This window comes from Rhinatrema bivittatum, chromosome 2, assembly GCF_901001135.1.
Source record: "Rhinatrema bivittatum chromosome 2, aRhiBiv1.1, whole genome shotgun sequence".
In the NCBI taxonomy this organism is placed as follows: Eukaryota; Metazoa; Chordata; class Amphibia; order Gymnophiona; family Rhinatrematidae; genus Rhinatrema; species Rhinatrema bivittatum.
In genome coordinates, this window is record NC_042616.1 from 728,803,698 (window position 1) to 728,828,357 (window position 24,660).

Below are 24,660 nucleotides of genomic sequence, written 5' to 3' on the forward strand. Positions count from 1 at the left end.
CCATTTTTGGAAGATGGTGTTCGCTAATGAGGGGTTTAGAGACCACTCATGCGGTTGGAAGGTGCAACTCAACTTGTCTGCCAACACGTTGTCCACTCCCGGCAAGTAGGTGGCCTTGAGGTACATTGAGTGGGAGAGGGCCTCCGCCCATATCTGTGCAGCTTCCTGACACAGAAGGTAGGAGCCTGTTCCTCCCAGCTTGTTGATGTACCACATGGCCACCTGGTTGTCCATCTTGATCAGGATGACTTGATTGGACAGGCGATCCTGAAATACTCTGGGAACGTATCGGATTGCTCGCAGCTCCAGGAAATTTATCTGGTGTTTGGCTTCCTCTGGAGACCAAGAACCTTGTGTCTGCAGATCGGCCACTTGGGCTCCCCATCCAAAGTTGGAAGCATCGCTGGTGAGAATTATTTGAGGGTCTGGCGCCTGAAAGGGCAAGCCCTGTAGAAGATTGGTCTGATTTGTCCACCAGGCGAGAGAGAGATGGAGTGAGTCGGTTACATGGACAATGGTCGACAGGGGCTGAAGGGATTGAACCCAATGAAGAGTGGGTGACTCGCCAGAATGATGGCTACTGCCTGGAGACAATACCCTTATTCAATAAACGTACACATGCTTACTGTGACTCCAACATCGTTCTAGCTTCAACAGCAAGAGGAAATGTGGAATAAAGGATCTGCACTCACAAAGGGGGCAGTAGCTGGCTTGTTACGGCGGTTACTACCCCAAACCAAATAAGCCTGTTACTTCAATTTCTATGCATATACAGCATAGTTCTCTGCTTCAACGGCAGGGGAGAAGAAAAAACTGATACTACACACATCCAGCAGAGCTCTCTGCTTCAACGGCAGGGGAGAAGAAAAAAGGGTTCGCACTCACAAAGCGGGGAGTAGCTGGCTTGTTACGGCGGTTACTACCCCAAACCAAATGTGCCTGATACTTCACTTTCAATGCATATCCAGCATGGCTCTCTGCTTCAACAGCATGGGAGAAGAATAAACTGATACTTCAAGCATATCCAGCATAGCTCCCTGCTTCAACGGCAGGGGAGAAGAAAAACAACCAATAAGGGCTGTATAACATAGTCTGAGTAAAACAAATAAGCATGGGTGTAGCTTGCTTATTGCGGCGGTTACTACCCCTACTACCCCTAACTTATCAAGCTAGATATTTCACTTGGATGCAGCTCCATCACTGCTTTCTACATTAATGGTGGGGGTGGAAGGGAAATAGAACCAAGAGCTAAGAGAAACAGATAAGTATGAGAGAAAAAAAGTGTGTGAAGCTTGCTGGGCAGACTGGATGGGCCGTTTGGTCTTCTTCTGCCGTCATTTCTATGTTTCTATGTTTCATTGTGACCTTAGAGTCCACTGCATGACTCTCATGGCCAAGCGGGCCATTGGGGTGACCTAAACTGAGGATGCCATGTGTCCCAGGAGGATGAGAAAACGATGTGCAGTGATTGAATGTTGAGACTGCAAATGATTCGCCAGAGACACAAGAATGAGAGCTTGTTGTCGAGGCAGGAAAGCCTTTGCCTGCAAGGTGTCCAAGTCTGCCCCAATAAGCGATAAGGTTTGAGTTGGGACTAAGCCGGATTTGTCGTAATTGACGAGAAATCCGAGTGAAATTAGAGTGTTTAAGGTGAGATGTAGGGACGACAGAGCGGCTTGATGAGTCGGAGCCCTGATTAACCAATCGTCCAGATAGGGGCAGACGTGAACACCTTGAGTCCTGAGGAAGGCTGCAACCACGACGAGGCATTTTCTGAAGACTCGTGGTGCAGATGCGAGACCGAATGGAAGCACTCGGTACTGATAGTGCTTGGGGCCTACGAGAAAAATCAGGTATTTGCAATGAGATGGCATTATAGCAATGAGTGTATGCATCCTGGCGGTCTAGAGAGCAGAGCCAGTCTCTTCTTTGTAGACGAGGAAGAAGTGAGCCCAAGGTTACCATCTTGAACTTTTCTCTCTGGAGGTACTTGTTTAGGGCTCGTAGATCCAGAATTGGACGAACGCCTCCCGATCTTTTGGGGATTAGAAAGTACCGGGAATAGAACCCGAGGCCTTTCAGAGGGGATGGTACTGGTTCTATTACTCTGGACTGGAGAAGGAGGGAGACCTCCTATTCCAGGAGCAATGAATGGTCGGATGTTTTCCACATCCTTAGAGGTGGGGAATCCGGTGGGATAGAGAGAAGACTGAGATGATATCCTTGAGCAATTATCGCTAGGACCCACTGGTCTGAGGTGATTGAGTGCCACCTGTTGTTGAAATGGCACAATCGACCTCCCACTGGTATGTGGGGTAATGGAAGCTGGCTGCTGCTCTCTAAGCGAGAGTCAAAAGCCAGAAGCAGGGCCCGGCTGGGGGGCTGTTTGTGGCTTTTGTTTCCTGGTCTGACGAGACTGTGTTTTTAGAAATGGTCTCGTAGAACGGGATCTGGTTGGTGGCGGGTAGGACTTCTTCGGATGGAAGAAAGACTTTTTAGAGTCTTTCCAGAATGGCTGTTTGGAAGAGTAATCCGAAGGCATCAGAGAGAGTTATCTTAGGGTCTCGTGATGGTCCTTTAATTCAGCCACTGTCTTTTGAATCTGCTCTCCAAACAGATTGTCTCCGACACAGGGGAGGTTGGACAATCTGTCCTGGACTTCAGGTCGAAGGTCTGAAGATTTGAGCCAGGCCCATAGTCTTGCTGAAATAGCAGCTGCAGATACCCTGGTTGCAGTGTCAAAGATGTCATAAGATGATCTGATCTCATGTTTGCCTGCCTCAAAACCCTTATTAAGTAGGGTTTGTAGATGTTCTTGAAGAGGCTGAGGCATGGAGTCTGTCAGGTCTTGTATCTGCTTAAATATGAGCCTATTATATTGGGTCATGTAAAGCTGGTAAGCGGCTATTCGAGAGATGAGCAATGATCCTTGGAAGACTCGGCGACCAATGGCATCTAGAAACTTCTGCTCCTTTCCAGGGGGAAAGGAAGTATGAGGTTTTGATCTTTTTGCTCTCTTCTGTGCAGACTCAACTACCACAGATTGGTGATCCAATTGAGGTTTTTGAAAACCTGAAGCTGACTGCACCAAATCGGTAGTGTCAGCTTTTCTGTGGACTGGTGCCTTGGAGCCAGGATGTTCCCAGTTCTTCTGGAGGAGGTCGAGAAGAACTTGGTGGACAGGGATGGAGGTTATTTCCTTGGGAGCACAAAGGAATTGGAGCAACTCCATCATCTGATGTCTATCGTCCTGTTCAGTCTGTAATTGGAAGGGAACCAATTCAGATATTTCCTTCACAAAATTTATGAAAGAAAGGTCCTCTGGAGGAGAACGCTTTCTACTCTCAGTGGGTGAAGGTGGTGATGGCAAGTCATCGGTGTCTGGTGAGGAGTCATCAGACCAGGTATCATAAGGATCAGCACCTGTCCCTGTAGGAAACAGAGGGGGATGGGGTGGTTGGCTACCTGAAGGCCCTGGTCTAGGCTCCGAAGGAATCAAAAGAATTACCGGAGGCACTGATGAAGGCATCGAAGGTCTCGGCGCAGGCATCGAGGGCATCGATGGATGGCTCGATGGCGCCGATGGACGTATCGGCATTGATGGAATTGGCCTTGATGGCTGCGGCAGAACTCCCGATGGAGGGATGCGGAATGGTGTTTCTCCACCCGATGACAGAGCAAGCGGGAAGGGCTCTGGAGCCATCGGTGACCTGGGGTCCATCGGTGGAAAAGCGGCGATTAGCGCTTCCATCCTGGATAGCAGTGGTGCCAACGCTGCTGGAATCGGGTCGGTGGTCATTTCCACTATCGGTACCAGTGTCAGGGGAACCTGGAGTCGATGCATCGCCTTGTCGATGGCCTCCTGAACCATCTGGTCCAGTTCTTCTCAGAGACCTGGAGCAAGCAGCCCCAGCTCCGGAACAGAAGAAGGAGGCAGAGGCATAGCCGGAGGGACCACTGTTAAAGGTGGAGTCGCGGCTCCCGATGCCCCATCAGGGGAGGGTTGCCTCGATGACCCGGTCGCCGAAAAGGTCGGTGCCTTTTCTGGATGGGGTTTCTTCGATGGCGGCTCGGACGATGGCGAGGTTGATGATTTCGCTCCCTCAATGGTCCGAGTCTTTCGGTGCCAAGTGCGATGTTTCTCCCTACGATCCCCTCGGTCCTGAGGGGGAGTAGAGGGTGTCGATAGCCGAGAAGTCGTCTATGCCAGGCGGTCACCGGCCGGTGGTCGATGCTGTCACGAAGTTGACGGTGCCGGTTCAGATGACGTCGATGCAATGGACGGAGTCGGGGTTTGAGCACGGAAGAGGTTTCATCTTTTCTATTCTGGCCTTGCGATCTTTTGGTGACATTAGGGCACATTTGGTGCAGGTCAAGACATCGTGCTCGCGTCCAAGACACATTACAGACTTTATGGGGGTCTGTAATGGACATGGTACGAGTACAGTCCAGGCACCAACGGAACCCTGATGCCATGGCCATAGAAAAAATCAAGCCGTGGTACAGTCGACGGCCAGTAGGCCGCGAGGGCCAAACTCGACAGTAATCGACAGAAAACGAGTAGACACTTACCGGAGTACATCAGCTTGAAAACAGAGGGACCCCTGTGGGGCAAATTAACTTTTAATAATTCCGTGAGGAAAATTCCTGTCAGGAATCTCTACAGAGCTCCTTAACCAAGAGGCTACTACTGCGCGGAAAAAAGAAGACTGAAGGGGGACTCCTGCTGACTACAGGGTTAGTGCCATGCTGGGCATGCCCAGTAGAGGCCAGTCAAAGTTCTGGAAACTTTGACAGAAGTTTTCCGTGATTGGGCTCCATCCTGTGATGTCACCCATATGTGAGGACTACCATCCTGCTTGTCCTGTGATAACACCTGTTACAAGTAAGCAACCCTGCTTTCTCCTAGGACAAGCATGATAGTAGTCCTCACATATGGGTGAATATATAGCTCCAGGCTGTCCGAGCAGGACAAAGTGGTAAACCGCAGTGTGCTGGAGCACTCCCTCCCTCCTTTGCTTGTGAGGAAGCCCACCCACCAGGGGTGCAAGCTGGAGAAGAGTTGGGTTCTACCAAGAAAGCCAAGAAAAAGAGTGAGACACAAATCCTCATGTGTAGCAGGGATGCCTGAGGCAGGGGAGTGATGCGAGTGCAAGCAGAAGCAACTGTGATTCACAGAAACAGTCAAGCAGGGTTTCTGACAAAAACAGTGGATCTAGATCCTCTTGGATACAGGAAGGACCCAGAGATGTAAATAAGAGACTCTAGGACAAAAACCACACAGTCGGTCTGAAAAAAACCACACAGTCGGTCTGAAAAAAAACCACACAGTCGGTCTGAAAAAAACAACCAAAAAACAAACTGGGGTCAGAGAGCCCTCCAGAAAGAGACTGTCGACCACTGACAGCCAAAAGTCTGGAGAAGAGTGCCCATGTATGGTTGACAGGCCGAATGGGCAAAAGAAACCCATGCCATTCCACGAAGAACAAGCAGAACACTCACGGCAGGGCCTGGGACAGACACTGCGTGCCAAAGCATCAGACTTTGCTGACCATGCAGGACATTATCAAGGGTTTCAGAGAATGAGAACAATCTCTGAAACAGATCTGTAGCCCAAAGTTCTTGGTAGAGAGATAAAATATGCCTGAAGCTCACTCAAGAACGCCTGCCAGAGCCAGTTCAGCAGTAGTGTCACAGGATAGCAGGGGAGCAATAGCTCTCCCTGCAGGTATACGGAGAGATACCACAGCTTCTTCTCCACTCACCCCGACAAACCAATTTTGGGAGGAGCAAAGAACACAAGGAGGCAGAGCGGCGAACCGCCCGGGCAAGCACAATTAATCCTGTTGGGTATAAACTCCAAGAGAATAACTCACTGCTGAAGACAGCAGGGAGTATCCTACTGAGATGGAGCCCTCAGTCTTCTTGAAAGAGCGGAAACTAAGAGTAATTGTCCCCAGGGAGAAGCCCTGAAGGCTCTTAAGGGAGTACATGAGCCGGTTTCCTTGGGGCTCCTGTGTGATATCCACTGCCGAGCACTGGGAGACTCAGAGCTGTCCCGCCAGCTGATAATCCCAGAGTTGTAGGCCCCACCAAAATGTGCACACCATCAATATTAATGGTCGCTAGTGAGGCTCTCGTCAGCCATACTGCCTGCAAGGCAATCGAGCTCACAACATCGACCCCACTGGCCGAATTGCTGAGCCGAGGGGAATTGCTGACAGCACTGTGACAATGCTACATGACCCAGGACTGCTCTGTCAGCAAACAGGACAATCCTAAAATAAGGGGAAATAACAGCTTGCACGCTGCCACTAGCAGAGGGCAGTGCCCCTCACGTCGGAACTGGGCCCTCAATTCCCTCAGCCACAGACAGCTGATGGCTAAAACACTCCTCGCAGAGGAGGGTCCCCCAGAAAAGGATGACTGATAACAAACCTTGAGGAAGACGCTAGAGTCCAGTAAAGACCAAGGTAGCTTCCGAACTGGAGGAAACCTGGAAGATCGCCGGGGGAACACTGGACAGGATCCCTTGAGGATTGACCTGCCGCGCCTCAAGCATACAAGGGAGAGTGCTAAACTCAAATATTCTTGGGGCTGGAGCCTGTCAGAGTAGTGACATCCCTCGTCTGGGAATGGAAACAAAGGACACCCCTCAAAGTGGTGCACAATGGGACATCCAGAGGAGAACCCGAAAGGGTTGCCCTGAAACCCAGAGGAATCTTCCCTTTCAAGGGGAAGAGGAAAGCCGCAGGATCAGGGCTTCCTGATCATGACAGACTGAGCGATTTCCCGAAGGAGAGTATATGCACAATCACAAACTGCCGAGGTTCCGAAGTGACTAACCTACCACAGGCCACCAACCTCGGGGGTCCAACGACTGCCTCAGCTGCTCCCTGGCCCTGGCCTCCAAGGAGATGAACCAATGCAGAGGATCGGGGCCCCGGATCAGAGAAAAACTTCTCAGGAACAGAGTCTTAGGGACTATTCCACAAGAATATGGTAAAGGGCGAAAGACACAGGCCTCTGCTGAGAAAGGAGAGGGCACTCTAGCCACTCTCGCAATGTCCACTCACCTTAGGATCCGACCAGAAGTGGAGTCCTAGGTCAGTCCTGCAGCTGCGGAACACAACCTATTGTGACTGCCTGGAGGGAACAAGCACGCGCACACACAAATGCCCAGACGACAGAGGGCAACTGGAAGCCCTCGGTTGCAAAAGCGTCGTTGGGCAGAACTCATGAAGTGGTAACCCATCCATGAATGGTGGCACACTCATGATCCTGAGTGCCGTGCTTGTAGGAGAAATCCCACCCCAGCGAGGGTCGATAACCACGTGCCAGTGTCAGTGGTTACACACCACCCCATGACCAAGCAGAGTGTGTTTAATGATGCATCCCCTGCCACTGCTCCTCAGCACTATGTGGTGCGGACCGACATGGAGTCCAAGACCAGGCCAAAAGATGGCAGAACTCTAGTATGGCTGAGGAATGCACAGCCAGGGAGAATGCTATCTGCCAGCGTCTGAGATCCTTGGAACAGAGGCCTCAACTGTCTAAACCTTGCCGGCTGCGCGTCAATGCCATAGTAATTCCAGCGGAGTGGAGAGTACAGTGTGACAGTGGCATCCCCAGCACCACTGGTGCCCTGGGTAAGGCATGGTGGAGCATGGCGACCTATGGCATCGACCCACTCCAGTACCAGAGAACGCTCTGAGAGGCAGGCCATCGAACTGTGTCAGAACCGGCTCATCTACGAGTCCCACTGGGAGCCACTGCAGCAAAGTCCCTGACGAGTACAGTTGCTTATGGAGGACTGCGGACATGTCCTGCAATCTGTAAGCAGTTTACTGGTTGGCCCCGACGCCCAAAGGTATGGACCAATGAAGCCATGGGCGACTGCAGGGAGAGGCTCTGCAGTTCCCAGACAGGTCATCGATATCAAAAGGAACTGATGACCGCCAGTGCTGACAGCAATTCCCCTCGGCTCAGCAATTCGGCCAGTGGGATCGATGCTGCGAGCTCGATTGCCTTGCAAGGAGTACGGCTGACGAGAGCCTCACTAGTGACCATTAATATCGATGGTGTGCGCATTTTGGCGGGGCCTACAACTCTGGAATTATCAGTTGGAGGGACAGCTCCGAGTCTCCCAGTGCTTGGCAGTGGACATTGCACAGGCGCCCCCAAGGGCACCGGGCCACTGCGGATAAGTGCACCAGTGCACCACGGTACCGAGTAGGTGGCTACCCCTGCTCGATCCACAAGAGACCAAACGCCTTTGCATCCCCTCCCTCGAGGGCTGCCATGTCATGCAGAGCTTCAGAGAGTCCCGATGGTTGACGGCCACAGAGGTAACAAGGGCGCTCAATGGTGGATCCAGTGCCTGGTCGGTGGAGACTCAATATAGCCAAGGCGGTAACGAGAGGCATCAGTGGTCTGAAGACCTCTCTGGTGGCCCCACACCTCTATGGCCTCGAGGGAGTCAATGGCATTGAGACCATGATGGCAACAAGGCCGTGCACCTTGATGACCTATTGGGGGCCAGCGGCATTCAGGGAATGCCTTCAATGGCGGAGAGGGCTGCCGCAGTATCGATGGCCTGCCACTTCGACCTTGGCAGCCCATAGGGTGGCCATACACCCACTTGTACAGATCAAGGCGTCGACGGCTCTGCTGGCAAAGAGAGCAGCATGGACATTGAGAGCACAGCGGCATCGATGGTACTGTGGTCACAACAGCACCGAAAGCTGTGAGGGTACTGAGACATCAAGTGCATCGAGGGCACCATGGCAAGTGCACAGAGGACACTGTGCCGAGGGATTGAGCCAAAAGCACTGTGACATCGAGTGCAGCAAAGGCACCATGGCACTGAGGTCTCGAGCGTATCGAGGACACAGAGTCAGAGTGCATCGTGACATCCAGTGCACTGCACCTCAGCACCGAGGATACAGAGTGCATCAAGGGCACCGAGTCACCGAATGCGCTGCACCACGACACAGAGTCATCGAGTACCCGGCACAGAGGGCACAAAGTCATCGAGTGCACAGCACCATGGCACAGCGGCACAGAGGGCAGGGAGGCCTTGATGCCCAAACCAGTGCAGCAAGACTCCAGTTCCACAGATGCTGTCAGCACTGAAGGCCACCGTGGCATCGTGGGCAGTCACGCATGTCGACGCAACGAGGGTGTCCCGGACCTTGACAGCATCAAGATGACCATGATACCAGAGGATGGGCCGCGGTCCCAGACGTGGTCCCGACATCGATTCATCGGATGAACAGTGCACTGGTCACAGCAGTGCATGGGCAACCGTTCAAGGGCATGGCACCAAATTGTGGCAGCAAGCTGCTAGCCCAGGCTCCACTCACCAACTCTCTCTCAAAGATTGCACTGCCAAGGATGGCAAGCAAGAGAGGAGGCAATATCATCCAAGGCTCCTGCCTGTGGAGACAAGTTCCTTGATACGTGGGGAGGATGAGTTCTCAATCCTTCCACCATCTGAATCCACTGATGCTCAGTGATCGGTGAGCCACCATGGAACTCCAGCCCGGGTAGGTGAGTCCCTAGGCTCTACAAAGATCACCGATGGACTGCATAGCCCAGTCCTGTCAGCACTGTGGAAAAAGAGAAAGAACAGACAGAGCAAGGAGAGGGCACAATTACAAAACCTGCAGAAGCTTTTTTTTTTTTTTTTTTTTTTTTTAAATAACAGACTCTGCCAGGCTGCACAGGGGAGAACCCACCATGAGGCCGGCAGACAGTTGGAAACAAGAACAAAACTACCAGAAGAAAAAAGCTGTAGCTCTAGAAAAAAATCCCTTACAAAACTTATAGGAGAAAGCAAAGCTAAATACCAAAAAAACATTTTCTGAGAAAAAAAAAAAAAGAATGAGCTCCACAACCGTGAGACAGCTCTGCAGAAAAGAAAAAGACTGAGGGACTCTGCCTAGGGAGCAGGATCATCACTACAGCTGCACATGCTCAGTAGGGCATGCTGAATGCTCTAGAATCTTTGAGATCAAAGTTCTGTGCTGGGCTCCACCCGATGTCATCCATGTGTTAGTACTACAATCCTGCTTGTCCTAGAAGAACTGATATAAATTATACTGCTGCAACAGATGAAGGAATCTTTATTCATTGTTGTCTTAAGTTACTATTTGACTGTGTTCCCTGCTTTGAATGACTGATAAAGGCATAATATAAAAATAAATTTGAAGTTGCAGTTAAGTTGAAGTTGACAATAGTTAATTTTGCAATTATGTAAATAAAGCTAGAACTCTACAGAGAACTGCTGGGTCAATGTGGTAGGATGGTGGTCGCAGAGTACTATTTGAAAGGGCCTTAGGGACCTAGGAGGCCAAATATTCAGGCACTTATATTACAACAAAGCCTTGTGGGAATGTAGGGGGTGCTGGATATGAACTAAATAGTAGCACCTGTATGCTCACCTAGTCAAGATGGTGGAGGAGGTAGGCAACAAAAACTTTCTTGGATAAGGAGAATTATATTACAAGTGGTCATACTCTGGCTGGCAGCTGGGATATATCCTTAGAGCATGGACAGGAATAATCATGCAGACTGAATGGAATCAGTTGATCTTTTTCTGTTGATATTTATTATATTGCTGTCTACCAATAATGATATATTATACTATCACATGGCTTTTCAGTGTTCAAAAGTCAGTATTGACAAAGGCAGTATAGTCTCCCAACAAATCATAGTGAATGGTACTCTAGTCATGCTCTAATTGATGAACTATAATTCACCAATATCATCAGTTTGTTGACATTATGTGATTTTTCCCCTCGGTGTTTCAATTTGGTGCATTTCCCAGTTTGTAAGTTTTATATATTGATTGTATAGCCCATTTAAAGTGTTTTTCTGCAGCATTTCTCTGGTAACTTCTAGACAAGACTTTTCCCTTAATGCAAGACACAAGAGTACCAAAACATAGCTATGTTGGGATTTTTGCATTAAAGTGTTTTGACCTTTCATTCAAAATGTTGACACTAAGTATATTTATAAAACTTTTTTCCTGATCTCTCATTTACTACACAGATAAGGAGAAAACAGTTTTTGGTCTACCGTCAGGAAGTAATAGCTATGGGGTATATATTTAACCTGAGATTTCCCTGTAAATGTGTAATAAGGAAAGAACAGGATGTGTTTATATTTTTTCTACCAGACCAGTTAAACTTTATTGACCAAAGAAAAATAACTACCTCTTCCCCACTAACCAGTGAAAGTGTATAATTATAGTACAGTATTGTGCATTTTTCTTTTTGAACTTATAGTCATGTGATATAGTATTCTCCCTAAATGCTACCAAGCCTCTGTTTAGGTTGACAAAAGTACCTTTTTCTTTTGATTATGAAAAAAACAAATGTATGGTCATTGTAATTTTGAAGGAAAGAGTTGGGAAGGTTGTTAACTGTACCAACTCTAATGTATTTCTTTTTTGATTCTTGATGATTTTGTTTCTGTTTTAAACATGAAAAATCAATAAAAATATAAATTATTAAAAAAATTTTTTTTAGCAAATGTCTTATTTTTTAAAGAAAGGATATTTTTATTATCAATAAATGTGGAATTTTAATACACGGGTTACATAGTTATAAGCATTGAGCAGTACTGGTAGCACCTCATTGTGTTTCTTTAGTACTCTGAAATGTACTTCAACAGGTTCCATTACTTTGTCTGCTTTCCACTGTGCTAGTACCTTGAATACTACCTCCTGCATTCCTTCATGTCCATGCTTTCTACCTTTAGTTTATCTCTCTCTCCTCTAGTGTGACTATCAAGCCAAAGCTTTTTGTTAGGGATGTTGGTATACATATTAATCCCTGTCACTCTCTTCTCAAATTCAACCTCTGTTTTTCTCAGGTTTCCAGCTATACACTATTGGGGAAACCCTTCCCCTGCTTGTCTGCTTGCTCCAACTCCTTTCTCATTCAGGCTTGATGTACTGAGACTTTTTTTGCCATTTTGTGTCTATGAGGAAAAATGATTAGTAAAGCAAACCCTCCGTGCCTCTTTCTTTCTTGCACCTTGACTACTGCAATGCTCTGCTGACCAGACTCTTCCTCAAAATTATCTGGCTGAATGTCTCTTCATTGTTTTCATGTCATCTCTCAACTCTATACCCACCTTGTCAGATTCTACTCTTGTTACAAAATTCTATTGCTAACTTTCAAATGCATCCATGGCTAAGTAAGTAGCTATCCTCCCCCTTGTCTTTCTGCACCAAATTCTACTCATTGCACCTTTCTTTTTCAACCTCATGATAAATGAGCTTCTTCCCACTTTCAGGCCTTTTCTCACCTTGATCACTTTTCCCGGGATCAACTCCTGTCTGATATTCAAGATTCTGTGCCCCTCTTTTCTAAAGCTAAACGAAAATGTGTCATCAAACTTCCTCATAAGACTATTATTCATTATTTTTATACTACTTTTAACTCTGCATATATTCTTGCTTCTGTAAGACATCCTTATTTATATTAACCCACGAACATGTAGCTAACCAATTTTTTTTTTTTATGAGGGGGAAGGGACAAGTACTTAACAGACCAATTCTACCAGTGCAGCTCATTAACAAATAAGTTAAACCTGCTGGCCGAATCTACAGGAATTCAGACCACTGGTCAGAGGCAAGCCCATTTACACTACATACTGCATACCTGAAAAATATGACAACCTAAAGCCTTTTCTGGATATGTTGTCATCTGAATGAAATTTGATCCACACATGTTCCTGCGAAGAGATGTAGGGTGCTGGAATTATGGAGCCACACGCTCTGTAGCCTTCAACATTCCTGTAGGTTCCTATTGTTAACCAATCGGAACTGCATAGTCGTGATGTCTGAATATCAAAGTCCTGAAAACTGTAAAGGTAAAGACAGTAATAAAGCAAAGTTGCTTACCTGTAATGGGTGTTCTCTAAAGACAGCAGTTGACTAGTTACACAGACTGATGTTATCATCCAACAACATTAACATGGAACACATTTTCCAGCGAGGACCAGGATGACCCCTCTGGGCAATGCACAGTAGTTCCCATGATGTGCTCCAGTTCTGCAATTAAGCTAATGAGATCAGCAGCAGAAGGAAAAGAGGGAGAGATATTGAATAGTGAATTGCTGTCTTCAGAGAATATCTGTACAGGTAAGAAGCTTTAGCTTCTCTGAAGACAGGCATTCACTTCAGTCATACAGATGGGATTCCTTAGATAAAGGTTTTTGTCTAACAAAAGGAGGAAAGCAACAACTTGTTAGAGTGGAACACTGTTTTTGATGGGTTTTATGCTGTTAATTATTTTAAGATGGAACACCACTTTAAACAAAACAAATGGGCCCTGGATAAGCTGGAGATGGCCTTTAACCTTCAAAGAGACCCTGTAGAATAGCCTGCCCAATCCTACTGTTGCATTGGCAGTCTGGATCTGCACAATAATACGATATAAACATGTGAACTCAGTCAATGTTTCCTAACCCTCTTCAGAAGGCACACCTATCCAGTTGGGTATTCAGGACTGTCACAATTAATATGCATTAGATGGAGACCCAGTGTATGCAAATTTATTTCATGCATATTCAGTTTAGCAATCCTGAAAATCTGACTAGATAGGTATGCCTCCAGAAGAAGGCTGAGAAACTAAGTCAATGTCATAGCTTTGTATAATCCTTCAATACAGATTAACTTCAGATGGGTCACCGATGCAGAAATGGCCCTAACATTACGGGCCTTGACATGCCCTTCCAAGGTCAAACCTGATTGGGTGTAATCAAAGGGTATGGAGTCTGCTATCCAATTAGTTTTCTTTGAAGCAGCAATCCCAGGCTTACTGTTGGAAAAAAAACAAAAAATTGGATAGGCCTTCAAAGGGCTTTAGTCTGCTACAGATAGAAGGTGATGGCTGCCTTACAATCGGAAGTATGAAGGGCTTGTTCATCTTTGTTGGCCATGGAAAAAATGAAGGAAGGACAACTGACTGATTAAGGTAGAAGTTTAGGCAGAAATTAGGATGCATGTGAAACACTACCCTGTTATTTTTAATTTATTTAGATTTAGTTCACACCTTTTCATTGGTAGCTGAAGGTGAGTTACATTTACGTACTTACAGTATTTCCCTGTCCCCAGAGGATTTACAAGGGGATCATTTACTAAGCATTTTTCCTATAGAGACAGAATGGGAGAAAAGCTTTTGTAAATAGGCCCCTTAAGTTTGTACCTGAGACAATAGAGCAGGGGTGGCCAAGTCCGGTCCTTGAGAGCCAAACAGGCTAGGTTTTGAGGATATCCAGAATGAATATGCATAAGATAGATTTTCATACAATGGATATCCTCAAAACCTGGCCTGTTTATGGCTCTCAAGGACCAGAGTTAGCCACCTCTGCAATAGAGAGTGAAGTGACTTGAAGGAAGACACATGAATTTGAACCCTGTCTTTTCAGGTTCTCAGCCTGCGGCTCTAAGCACTAAGCTATTACGCCACACCATGATGGAATTTAGTATTAGTCACCAGTTCCTTACATCAGGTTCAAGAGTAGATTGGGTGGACTGGATGGGTCAATAAAGACCTTTTCTGCTGTCAATTCTAAGTTTCTATGATTCTGTGGTAAGAATTTGAAAATTCTGTGGCAAAGTTTCTCTGTGTGTGACAATTATCTGGAACAGTTGCATAACTCTGAATTGATTTACATATTAAATCATGTTAACTTGACATGTTCATAAAGTTGTTCATAAAGTTGTTTTCTGATATTTTCATAAGTTGTTTTCTGATATTTCTTGTGTCTGGTTAATTTATTTTATTGGCAGGGAAAAACAACTAGTGCTGGGAAGAGAAAGGGGATAGAGAATGGGTGGGGGGGGGGGAGCAAGAAAGGGGAGGAGATCTCAAAGGGAGACGGGGAAGAGTTCTAAAGGGAATCAGGAAGCAGTGGGATAAAGTGGAAAGAGTTGAGGAGAAAGAAGGAAGAAGAAAGAAAAGTGTATCCTGGACCAGAAAAGTGGAGATCTGAGAAAAGGAGGGAATATCTACTTCTTCTGAGACCAAGCCCTTCCAATCCTCTGACTCACATTCTACACCCCCTTCCAATCTCCTCACTTCACTTACAACTACCGTGATCCCTTCATTCACTCTCCATGCCCCTTCCAATCTTCCCCCCCCTCCAATATTCCCTCCCTTTCAATGGCAATTTTTTCCATCCCCCATCCCTCACAATCCCTCAAATTATTTTCTTCCTTTAATCTTGCCCCCTCCCAACCTCCAGTCTCCTCATTCACTTTCTCCTCACATTCCTTCGCATTGTACAGTAATCCCCTCACTCACTGTTCCACTCACCTCATGATTTCCTCACTATCCCTCATTCACTTCCATTCCATTCCCCTCCCCGATCCCCTCATTCACCATCCCATCTCAGCTTGGGGCTAGGAGGAGGACAGCTGCATTGCAGTGCCTTGGGTTGTGTATTCTGCCTCCACTGACCAGGCTGGGGTGTCATGTGTTTCCAAGCACGACACTTTGGCCCTAGCAGTGGAGGACAATGATGCATTGTCCCATGGCACTGCAACACTGTTGTCCTCTTCCTATTCCAGAGGATAAGGGTGAATAAGGGATGGGGGGTGGCAGGGGAGGAAGGGAAGACAGGAGAGATGAATTGCTATTGTCACGGCCAATGCCACCAATGCTGCTTTCCACTCTGCTTGGACCCAGTCCCTGGTAATTTAGGCCACATCAGGCTAGAGGATCAAAAGGGACTTTCATAAACTGAGTTAAAACCACACCAAGATCCCATGGTATTGCAGATGGCTTGATGGGAAGATTCAAATGAAGGAAGCTCCAAATGAATCTTATGCTGTTGAGAACAAGTTTGTGAACCTCCTAGGATGGTCTGTATTTTAGTACAATTTATACTCTACAAGGTGGTTTACCTGTTCACCAATTTAAGCATCCATTTCTAAATAGCCAATTAGTTGCCCTAAGAAAACTAGGGGTTCAGATAGTATTTCACTAATTCTCAGTCTTATTGTTCCTAATTTGTATATTTTTGTATGTCAAGAAACCAAATTTAAAACTTTTTTTTAATTGCATAAGAAAAAAATTGGTTTCAATTGAACAACAAGGGTATCATGGTAAGAACTTGCAATTCTAATTATTATACTGTCTCAGCACTGTACATCTAACAGTTGTACATAAATTTGTCTCCTTTCTACATTATGATATGCCAGCTGAATTAAGGTATACTTTGACAGAGTTAGTTTGAAGATCAGACTCTAGAGGAATTGGAAGATATGTGCAGAGAAGCCAAATGCAAGAAAATATCTGATGCTTTATGATTTCCTTTTGGAGTAGAATGCTGATATCTTTCTGTTTGGATCCATTGTGAATAGGACTAGGACTGGAGATCCACACTGAGAAAATGCTGGTTGCTGCAGAACTTAGAGAAAAGTACTGGATTTTCACATTAAAGTCTGTGCAACCTCATGGTATTAACTATAAACTTGACTGGTATACTTTATCGCCACCTGTCACGTTTTCAATATGGATCAGTGAAATAAGCTTTTTTAAAATGAGGTTTCACCAATGTATTATGAAGATTATGTTCTGACGTTGATTGATTGTGATGTTGCATGTGGTACTTTTAAATTCTGCCTTCTAGTTTCTTTGCAGGCTGGATTGTGAGAGATTCCTGGAATCATTTCCCTGATGCAGATTTTTTTTTTTATTTAATCAAAACATGGATCCACGCTGCAGTTTTCAGTAAACTTTTTTTCAACAAATCTAAATCAAAGAACTTAAAAGTGCCAATTGAGTTGAAAGACTCATCAATGAGGATCTCCACAAGGCTTCACAGAAGCATGACATGAGTAGATATGTTATGAGGAGCCAAATCATTGTGAGATAAGTAATTTTATTTGCATTTTTTAAAATGTCAAAAGATGAGGTCCCCTTGATGTAAACTGTTGCTCGAAACACAGCTCCGTGTCAGGGAGTCAGCCTTAAAGGACAAGATAAGTGACTTTTTAATTTACATAAAACTTTAAAAAATTGAAAACTGACCTATGATTAAAGAGAAGGCAAGAAAGCTATTTGGACACTGGGAGTGCCTATTATGATGGCCACGACAGATGGTTACAAATTACATTAAGAAGGAAATAGTTGTATTGAGCTGTACAAATTGTGAGATAACATTCTTCTCAGTGGGCAATTTGGAGGCATTCCCAATAGATGCAATATGTAGCCTTCCAATATTATCCAAGGGTCCAACTGTTGAAGGTTATTGTAGGTCAATGGCTTGTGTAAAACCTCAGCCCCCTTCAACAGTGTTTCTCCAGAACGGAGACTGGAGTTTTGGCTATTGCCTTGGATCAAGTCCTAATCCCATCCCTAGTTTTAACTAGGTAATGTTATGGGGCTTAGTATTTCTGACCTCACATTGATGAGGCCTGAAGTCCTGTTACTGCCTGGGACAAGGTGGATCCTGGACATACCTCCTCAGATGGAAAAACTGCTTCCTGGGTTCCTGATCCTGAAAATTGTCTTGGTAGAAAAGTTGGCAGGAGCTGGTACTGGAAAATCATGTATTTTTGCCTTGATTAGATTAAAAGCGCTACATAGCAGAACTATCTCTTTTGTGTATTTATAGAGTATCAAATATATCAAGTAGTGCTACAGAAGTGACGAGCAGTACTAATATGTAGAGAGCTCTCATCACTGAATGGCTGTCTTTCAGGATTTTAATTACTTCTGGCTTTAGTTCCAAAAAAATGTCCCTCTAATACCAGGCACATCAGTGAGCTTTCCTTATGTAAGCTAGACACTCATGGCCATGAGTATGTGCTCCTCTATAGCAAATGCAAAGGCTATATATGCCATCTCAATAGCATTACATGCTGAATGTAGAAGATGCTTCTCACACACCTTGTCTTGAGCCAGGGGTGACAATTCACCTAGATCCTTTTGATAAAGGTGGTCAGTGAATCCTAGTGCTCCTTGAGAACAGTTTGTAAGTTCTGTACTGTGTAAGTTTGGTAATGTGCTGTACAGGACTGAAGCTGAGCATTCTGATGACAACTCCTACCAAATGATTCAGTTTTTGAGATTAATGCCTTGGAGATGGGGCGTATGGGCGGAAGAGGAGACAAATATGCTTCTTGGATGTTTGGCACAATTCAGCATGGATTCAACCACCAAAGGTAGATGTAACAATTGAGTCAAATCCCTCAGTCACTAGGACATTATATTTGGCATCTTTCTTCTTATGCACTTTCTGGTAGATGCACTGCCAACTCTTCTGTCATCCAGGTACTTGAGATGGTCAAATAAAGGTGTCCTGGGCTTTTCCTGGAACTGACTAGGAATAAACCTGGCAACAGTATAAACTAAATTTGAAAAGAAAAGGTTTTCAGGTAGAGATCTACACTTTAACTGTGAAGGAAAGGGATCCAAAAGGAGTTCAGATGAGAATTCCTCTTCAGAGCATAGTTCCTCTTACTTGTAAGAGAATGTCCACGAACATTCAGTGCCACTCAATGTAAACAGAAGACTTTTCAAACTAAAGGTGGCTGCCTTTTAGCACCAATGGTTGACTCTTGGGGCATTGGAGCCAGTCATTAGTGAATGTCTAGAGAAGCTTCCCTCTCAGGGACCATTTGACTATGGCTTGTCACACCAATATCGAATATTGCACAGAAGATGCACAGATGATGCTGTGGTTGGTAGATTACTTGATGCTCCAAATGGAATCAAATCAGTTGACACTTGATGTCTAGCACTCTTCATGTGCTGGACAAATGCTTCTCTAATTTTTTCCTCCTCAATGACCGCTGATCTGAAAAGTCAATAAGGCTTTGCAGGACTGACTTTCTTCAATTTATCTTGAGGTAAACAAAAAGCTAAAGGCTATACATCCGGAGACTGTTTCTTTCCTCCTTGCACAATTGCTTAGAGTGTGGAATAGCATACTCTGGTATGAAGAGATTGACGTCTATGTACCTTCTCCATCGATAACCCCTTAGTGCCATTTCTCCTTGGCTCTGTGAGCAACTGGTTAGAGTTCAAAGCTCAGCATCAACAAGGATTATGAGAACTGTTCCTTAGGCTTTGCCACCAAAAAAGTCACTAACTTCCTTGGCATATGCAATTCCTTCAGCAGCTGACATTCGTTCAGTGTCTTCAATGCCAGTTCAATGGAGTTTTTTTTTTTGTTTGTTTGGTTTTTTTTTAACTTAGTCTGACCTTGTAAATCTTTATGGCCCTTGGCAACATCATAGAACAGATGTTGCAGCAGGACATATGATTCTCACTCAGACATTAGTAGCAGGCCTTATGATGGTGAGTAATGGACATCTTTTGCCTACAGTCTGGGAACTTCTTGAAGCCATTGGCCTTCTTTCCCATCATCAGAAAAATTGATAAAATCAAAAGGAGAAAAAAATGTTATGTGGCAAGATAGCCTGAAGAGAAAAAGTAAGGTCAGCACCTGAGAAAGCCCGTAAAACAATTGCTGCGAAAGTGAGCTACCAACAGGGAAAACAAAAAAGAAATCAAATGTTACAATGTCAAAACAACTAAAAAAAAAATGAAAAGGAAAAAAGAAACACACAAGACATACTGCTGCCTAAACAAAAAGGAGAAGCTAGAAGAAAACCTACTGAAAAATTACTGCAGCAAGCAGTGATCAAAGCAGAGCACAGAAATGTGACCATCTGTTCTAAAGGAAGAGATATTTAAAATCTTCATTGGAAAATTTTGGAAAATGTGTTCCATGTTTACGCTGTCGAATGATGTCACCCTTCTGAGTTACTAAAGCAAACTGTTAATCTTTATAGAATATTACTGTTCATTTTCCCTTATAACTAAACCACAGCATAAAAACATAACCTAACTGGCACATGATGACCTGGCATCTGAGTTTACGAAGTCTGCTAAAACCATAAAATAGATACTACATGTTGTATCTTAAAGCTACTACTTAAGGCACCTTTATATTTATTCTACATTTATGTCTAGTAGACAAATGAGAGTTTTACTGTAATTACATCTCAAAGATGGGAAACAAATTAAAGAAACTTCAATTTTAAAAAGTTTAATGAAGAGTAAATCTCAGTTTTTTCATTTTGTTTTTCGTTTGTTTTTTTTTTTTTTTTTAAATCATTGACAATTATAAATGCCAGTGTATGTGCATCTTATAAAGCATGAACTTTCAAGGACAAAAGTCCACTTTAATAAATCAGTTAATCTATAAGGTGCCCTAAATGAAAACCACTGACATGGAAAATAGCTACATACACAAATATTCATCCAAACTTATTGTATTAGTGAATAAAGGACCTTCATACCAGATAGCGCTGTATAATCCGATATGATGTAGATTCCTGCGATTTGTAATCATCGGTCCAAAATAATAAAAACTGATCTTGTGCTTCATTTCTTCTATTTATTTTATATATTAAAACATTGTTGCTCTTTCATTATTTATCCAAAATTATTGCGCACTATGTGATTACTCCTAAACTATCTATAATTAATATTTTAAAGACCCTCCAGATCAGAACTAAGGTATTCAATTGGTTTGCTGATCATTATATGATTACCAGAAATGCTCCCGGGATGATGGTAAACTGGTAATGACTCCCAACACTGCTCCAAGTTTGCAGCATATCTCTGAAGTCATGTGAATCCTATGAGAAATGCCATTTTTAAGTTTCTCTAAACAATATAGTTAACCAATCAGTGTTGAAAATGTATCCCACAGTTCACTAGTGGGACCTCCATTTTTGTGACTAAAACAAATTTAAAGGGCACCAAACAGACTAATGACCACCAATCAATCTCCTCATAAAGACCATGTAGTACTATCGTATTCAAAGTGGATATCCATAATTGCTCCCATGTTGATTACATCTAGGGTAAGCTGCAAATATTTGATGATCGTCCATAAATGTTCAGTATATACCTGAAAATGCTCTACACAATGTTGGACTATTGGTGCCGAAAGTCTCTCATTCTTTAACTACGATGTTCAATTAATCTCTAGTAGATAGCTCTTTTGGTTCTGCTTATATAAACCAGATTGCCAAGGACATTGTATCACATAGATTACAAAATCAGTCTGACAGCTGGTGTTATCTTTCTGAATTACTTTGAAACCAGAAGTGGGATGTTGTCATTCTAGACTCATGATGGTCTGATAAGATAAGAACATGCCATACTGGGTCAGACCAAGGGTCCATCAAGCCCAGCATCCTGTTTCCAACAGAGGCTAAAACCAGGCCACAAGAACCTGGCAATATCCCAAACACTAAGAAGATCCCATGCAACTGATGCAATTAATAGCAGTGGCTATTCCCTAAGTAAATTTGATTAATAACTATTAATGGACTTCTCCTCCAAGAACTTATCCAAACCTTTTTTGAACCCAGCAGGTAATGGACTTCTCCTTCAAGAACTTATCCAATCCTTTTTTAAACACAGCTATACTAAATGCACTAACCACATCCTCTGGCAACAAATTCCAGAATTTAATTGTGCGTTGAATGAAAAAGAACTTTCTCTGATTAGTTTTCAATGTGCCACATGCTAACTTCATGGAGTGCCCCCTAGTCTTTCTATTATCTGAAAGAGTAAATAACCAATTCACATCTACCCGTTCTAGACCTCTCATGATTTTAAACACCTCTATCATATCCCCTCTCAGCTGTCTCTTCTCCAAGCTGAAAAGTCCTAACCTCTTTAGTCTTCCCTCATAGGGGAGCTGTTCCATCCCCTTATTTTGGTCGCCCTTCTCTGTACCTTCTCCATCGCAATTATATCTTTTTTGAGATGCGGCGACCAGAATTGTACACAGTATTCAAGAAGCGGTCTCACCATGGAGTGATACAGAGGCATTATGACATTTTCCATTTTATTCACCATTCCCTTTCTAATAATTCCCAACATTGTTTGCTTTTTTGACTGCCGTAGCACACTGAACCGACAATTTCAATGTGTTATTCACTACGACTCCTAGATCTCTTTCTTGGATGGTAGCACCTAATATGGAACCTAACTTTGTGTAAATATAGCAAAGGTTATTTTCCCCTATATGCATCATCTTGCACTTATCCACATTAAATTTCATTTGCCATTTCGATGCCCAATTTTCCAGTCTCACAAGGTCTTCCTGCAATTTATCACAATCTGCTTGTGATTTAACTACTCTGAACAATTTTGTATCATCTGCAAATCTGATTACCTCACTTGTCATATTTCTTTCCAGATCATTTATAAATATATTGAATAGTAAGGGTCCCAATACAGATTCCTGAGGCACTCCACTGCCCACTCCCTTCCACTGAGAAAATTGTCCATTTAATCCTACTCTCTGTTTCCTGTCTTTTAGCCAGTTTGCAATCCACGAAAGGACATTGCCACCTATCCCATGACTTTTTACTTTTCCTAGAAGCTTCTCACGAGGAACTTTATCAAGCGCCTTCTGAAAATCCAAGTACACTACATCTACCAGTTCACCTTTATCCATGTTTATTAACTCCTTCAAAAAAGTGAAGCAGATTTGTGAGGCAAGCCTTGCCTTGGGTAAAGCCATGCTAACTTTATTCCATTAAACCATGTCTTTCTATATGTTCTGTGATTTTGATGTTTAGAACACTTTCCACTATTTTTCCTGGCACTGAAGTCAGGCTAACCGGTCTGTAGTTTCCCGTATCGCCCCTAGAGCATTTTTTTAAATATTGGGGTTACATTAGCTATCCTCCAGTCTTCAGGTACAATGGATGATTTTAATGATAGGTTCCAAATTTTTACTAATAGGTCTGAAATTTCATATTTGAGTTCTTTCAGAACTCTGGGGTGTATAACCATCCGGTCCAGGTGATTTACTACTCTTCAGTTTGTCAGTCAGGCCTACCACATCTTCTAGGTTCACCGTGATTTGGTTCAGTCCATCTGAATCATTACCCATGAAAACCTTCTCCAGTATGGGTACCTCCCCAACATCCTCTTCAGTAAACACCGAAGCAAAGAAATCATTTAATCTTTCTGCGATGGCCTTATCTTCTCTAAGTGCCCCTTTAACCCCTCGATCATCTAACGGTCCAACTGACTCCCTCACAGACTTTCTGCTTCGAATATATTTTTAAAAGTTTTTATTGTGAGCTTTTGCCTCTACGGCCAACTTCTTTTCAAATTCTCTCTTAGCCTGTCTTATCAATGTCTTACATTTAACTTGCCAACATTTATGCTTTATCCTATTTTCTTCTGTTGGATCCTTCTTCCAATTTTTGAATGAAGATCTTTTGGCTAAAATAGCTTCTTTCACCTCCCCTTTTAACCATGCCGGTGATCGTTTTGCCTTCTTTCCACCTTCCTTAATGTGTGGAATACATCTGGACTGTGCTTCTAGAATGGTATTTTTTTTTTAAACAATGACCACGCCTCTTGCACACTTTTTACCTTTGTAGATGCTCCTTTCAGTTTTTTTCTAACAATTTTTCTCATTTTATCAAAGTTTCCCTTTTGAAAGTTTAGCATGAGAGCCGTGAATTTGCTTACTGTCCCCCTTCCAGTCATTAATTCAAATTTGATCATATTATGATCACTATTGACAAGTCGCCCCACCACCGTTATCTCTCTGACCAAATCCTGTGCTCCACTGAGAATTAGATCTAAAATTGTTCCCTCTCTTGTTGGTTCCTGAACCAATTCTCCATAAAAATGTTATTTATTCCATCCAGGAACTTTATCTCTCTTGCATGTCCCAATGATACATTTACCCAGTCAATATTGGGGTAATTGAAGTCTACAACTTAAACAAAAGGAGTCAGCGGTTAACCACAACAACAAAGTTAAGTCCAAACAATGTGGAACCCAAAATATTGTAAATAATAGCATGCCCCTGAGGAAGCCGATAAGCGAAACACTGGCCGTGTTTTCCCGATGAGATGGTTGAGACGCTACGTCCTGTTTAAATGGGTTAATGACTCTTGTTTAAATGTTTTTCGCATGCCTCTGAGGAAGCTGATAAGCGAAACACTGGCCGTGTTGGGCTGTGTAAACAAATTACTTTCAAGAGTCTGGGTCATCGTAATCTCTATGGATGGAGGACTATTTTAAGTAAAAAAGAAAAAAAATTTATATAAAAATGATTTTTGAAGTATTAAAAAATGATGAAGGTGAATGGTTGAGAAGACCGTTCAGGCTTGCTGACACCTTCTTAGGCTATTATTTACAATATTTTGGGTTCCACATTGTTTGAACTTGGTAATTGAAGTCTCCCATTATTACCGTACTACCAATTTGATTAACTTCCCTAATTTATCTTAGCATTTCACTGTCCGTCTTACCATCTTGACCAGGTGATGGTAGTATACTCCTATCACTATTGTCTTCCCCGACACACAAGGGATTTCTATCCATAAAGATTCAATTGTGCATTTAGTCTCTTACAGGATGTTTATCCTATTGAATTCTATGCCATCCCGGACATAAAGCACCACACCACCTCCCGGGTGCTCCTCTCTGTCATTGCGATATAAATTTGTACCCCGGTATAGTACTGTCCCATTGGTTGTCCTCCTTCTACCATGTCTCTGAGATGCCAATTAAGTCTATGTCATCATTCACTGCTATACAGTCTAACTCTCCCATCTTACTTCTTAGACTTCTG

At 43.8% G+C, this 24,660-nt stretch overlaps 1 protein-coding gene across 1 annotated transcript in view; it reads right to left on the reverse strand.

Annotated features, from left to right (window-relative positions):
- LRP12 (LDL receptor related protein 12) overlaps positions 1–24,660 on the reverse strand; it is a 201,048-nt gene that overhangs the window by 70,651 nt on the left and 105,737 nt on the right. Inside the window, exon 4 of the mRNA XM_029591864.1 lies at positions 12,675–12,877. Within this exon, the coding sequence (XP_029447724.1) occupies positions 12,675–12,877 (203 nt within the window). The remainder of the gene's footprint in view (positions 1–12,674; positions 12,878–24,660) is intronic.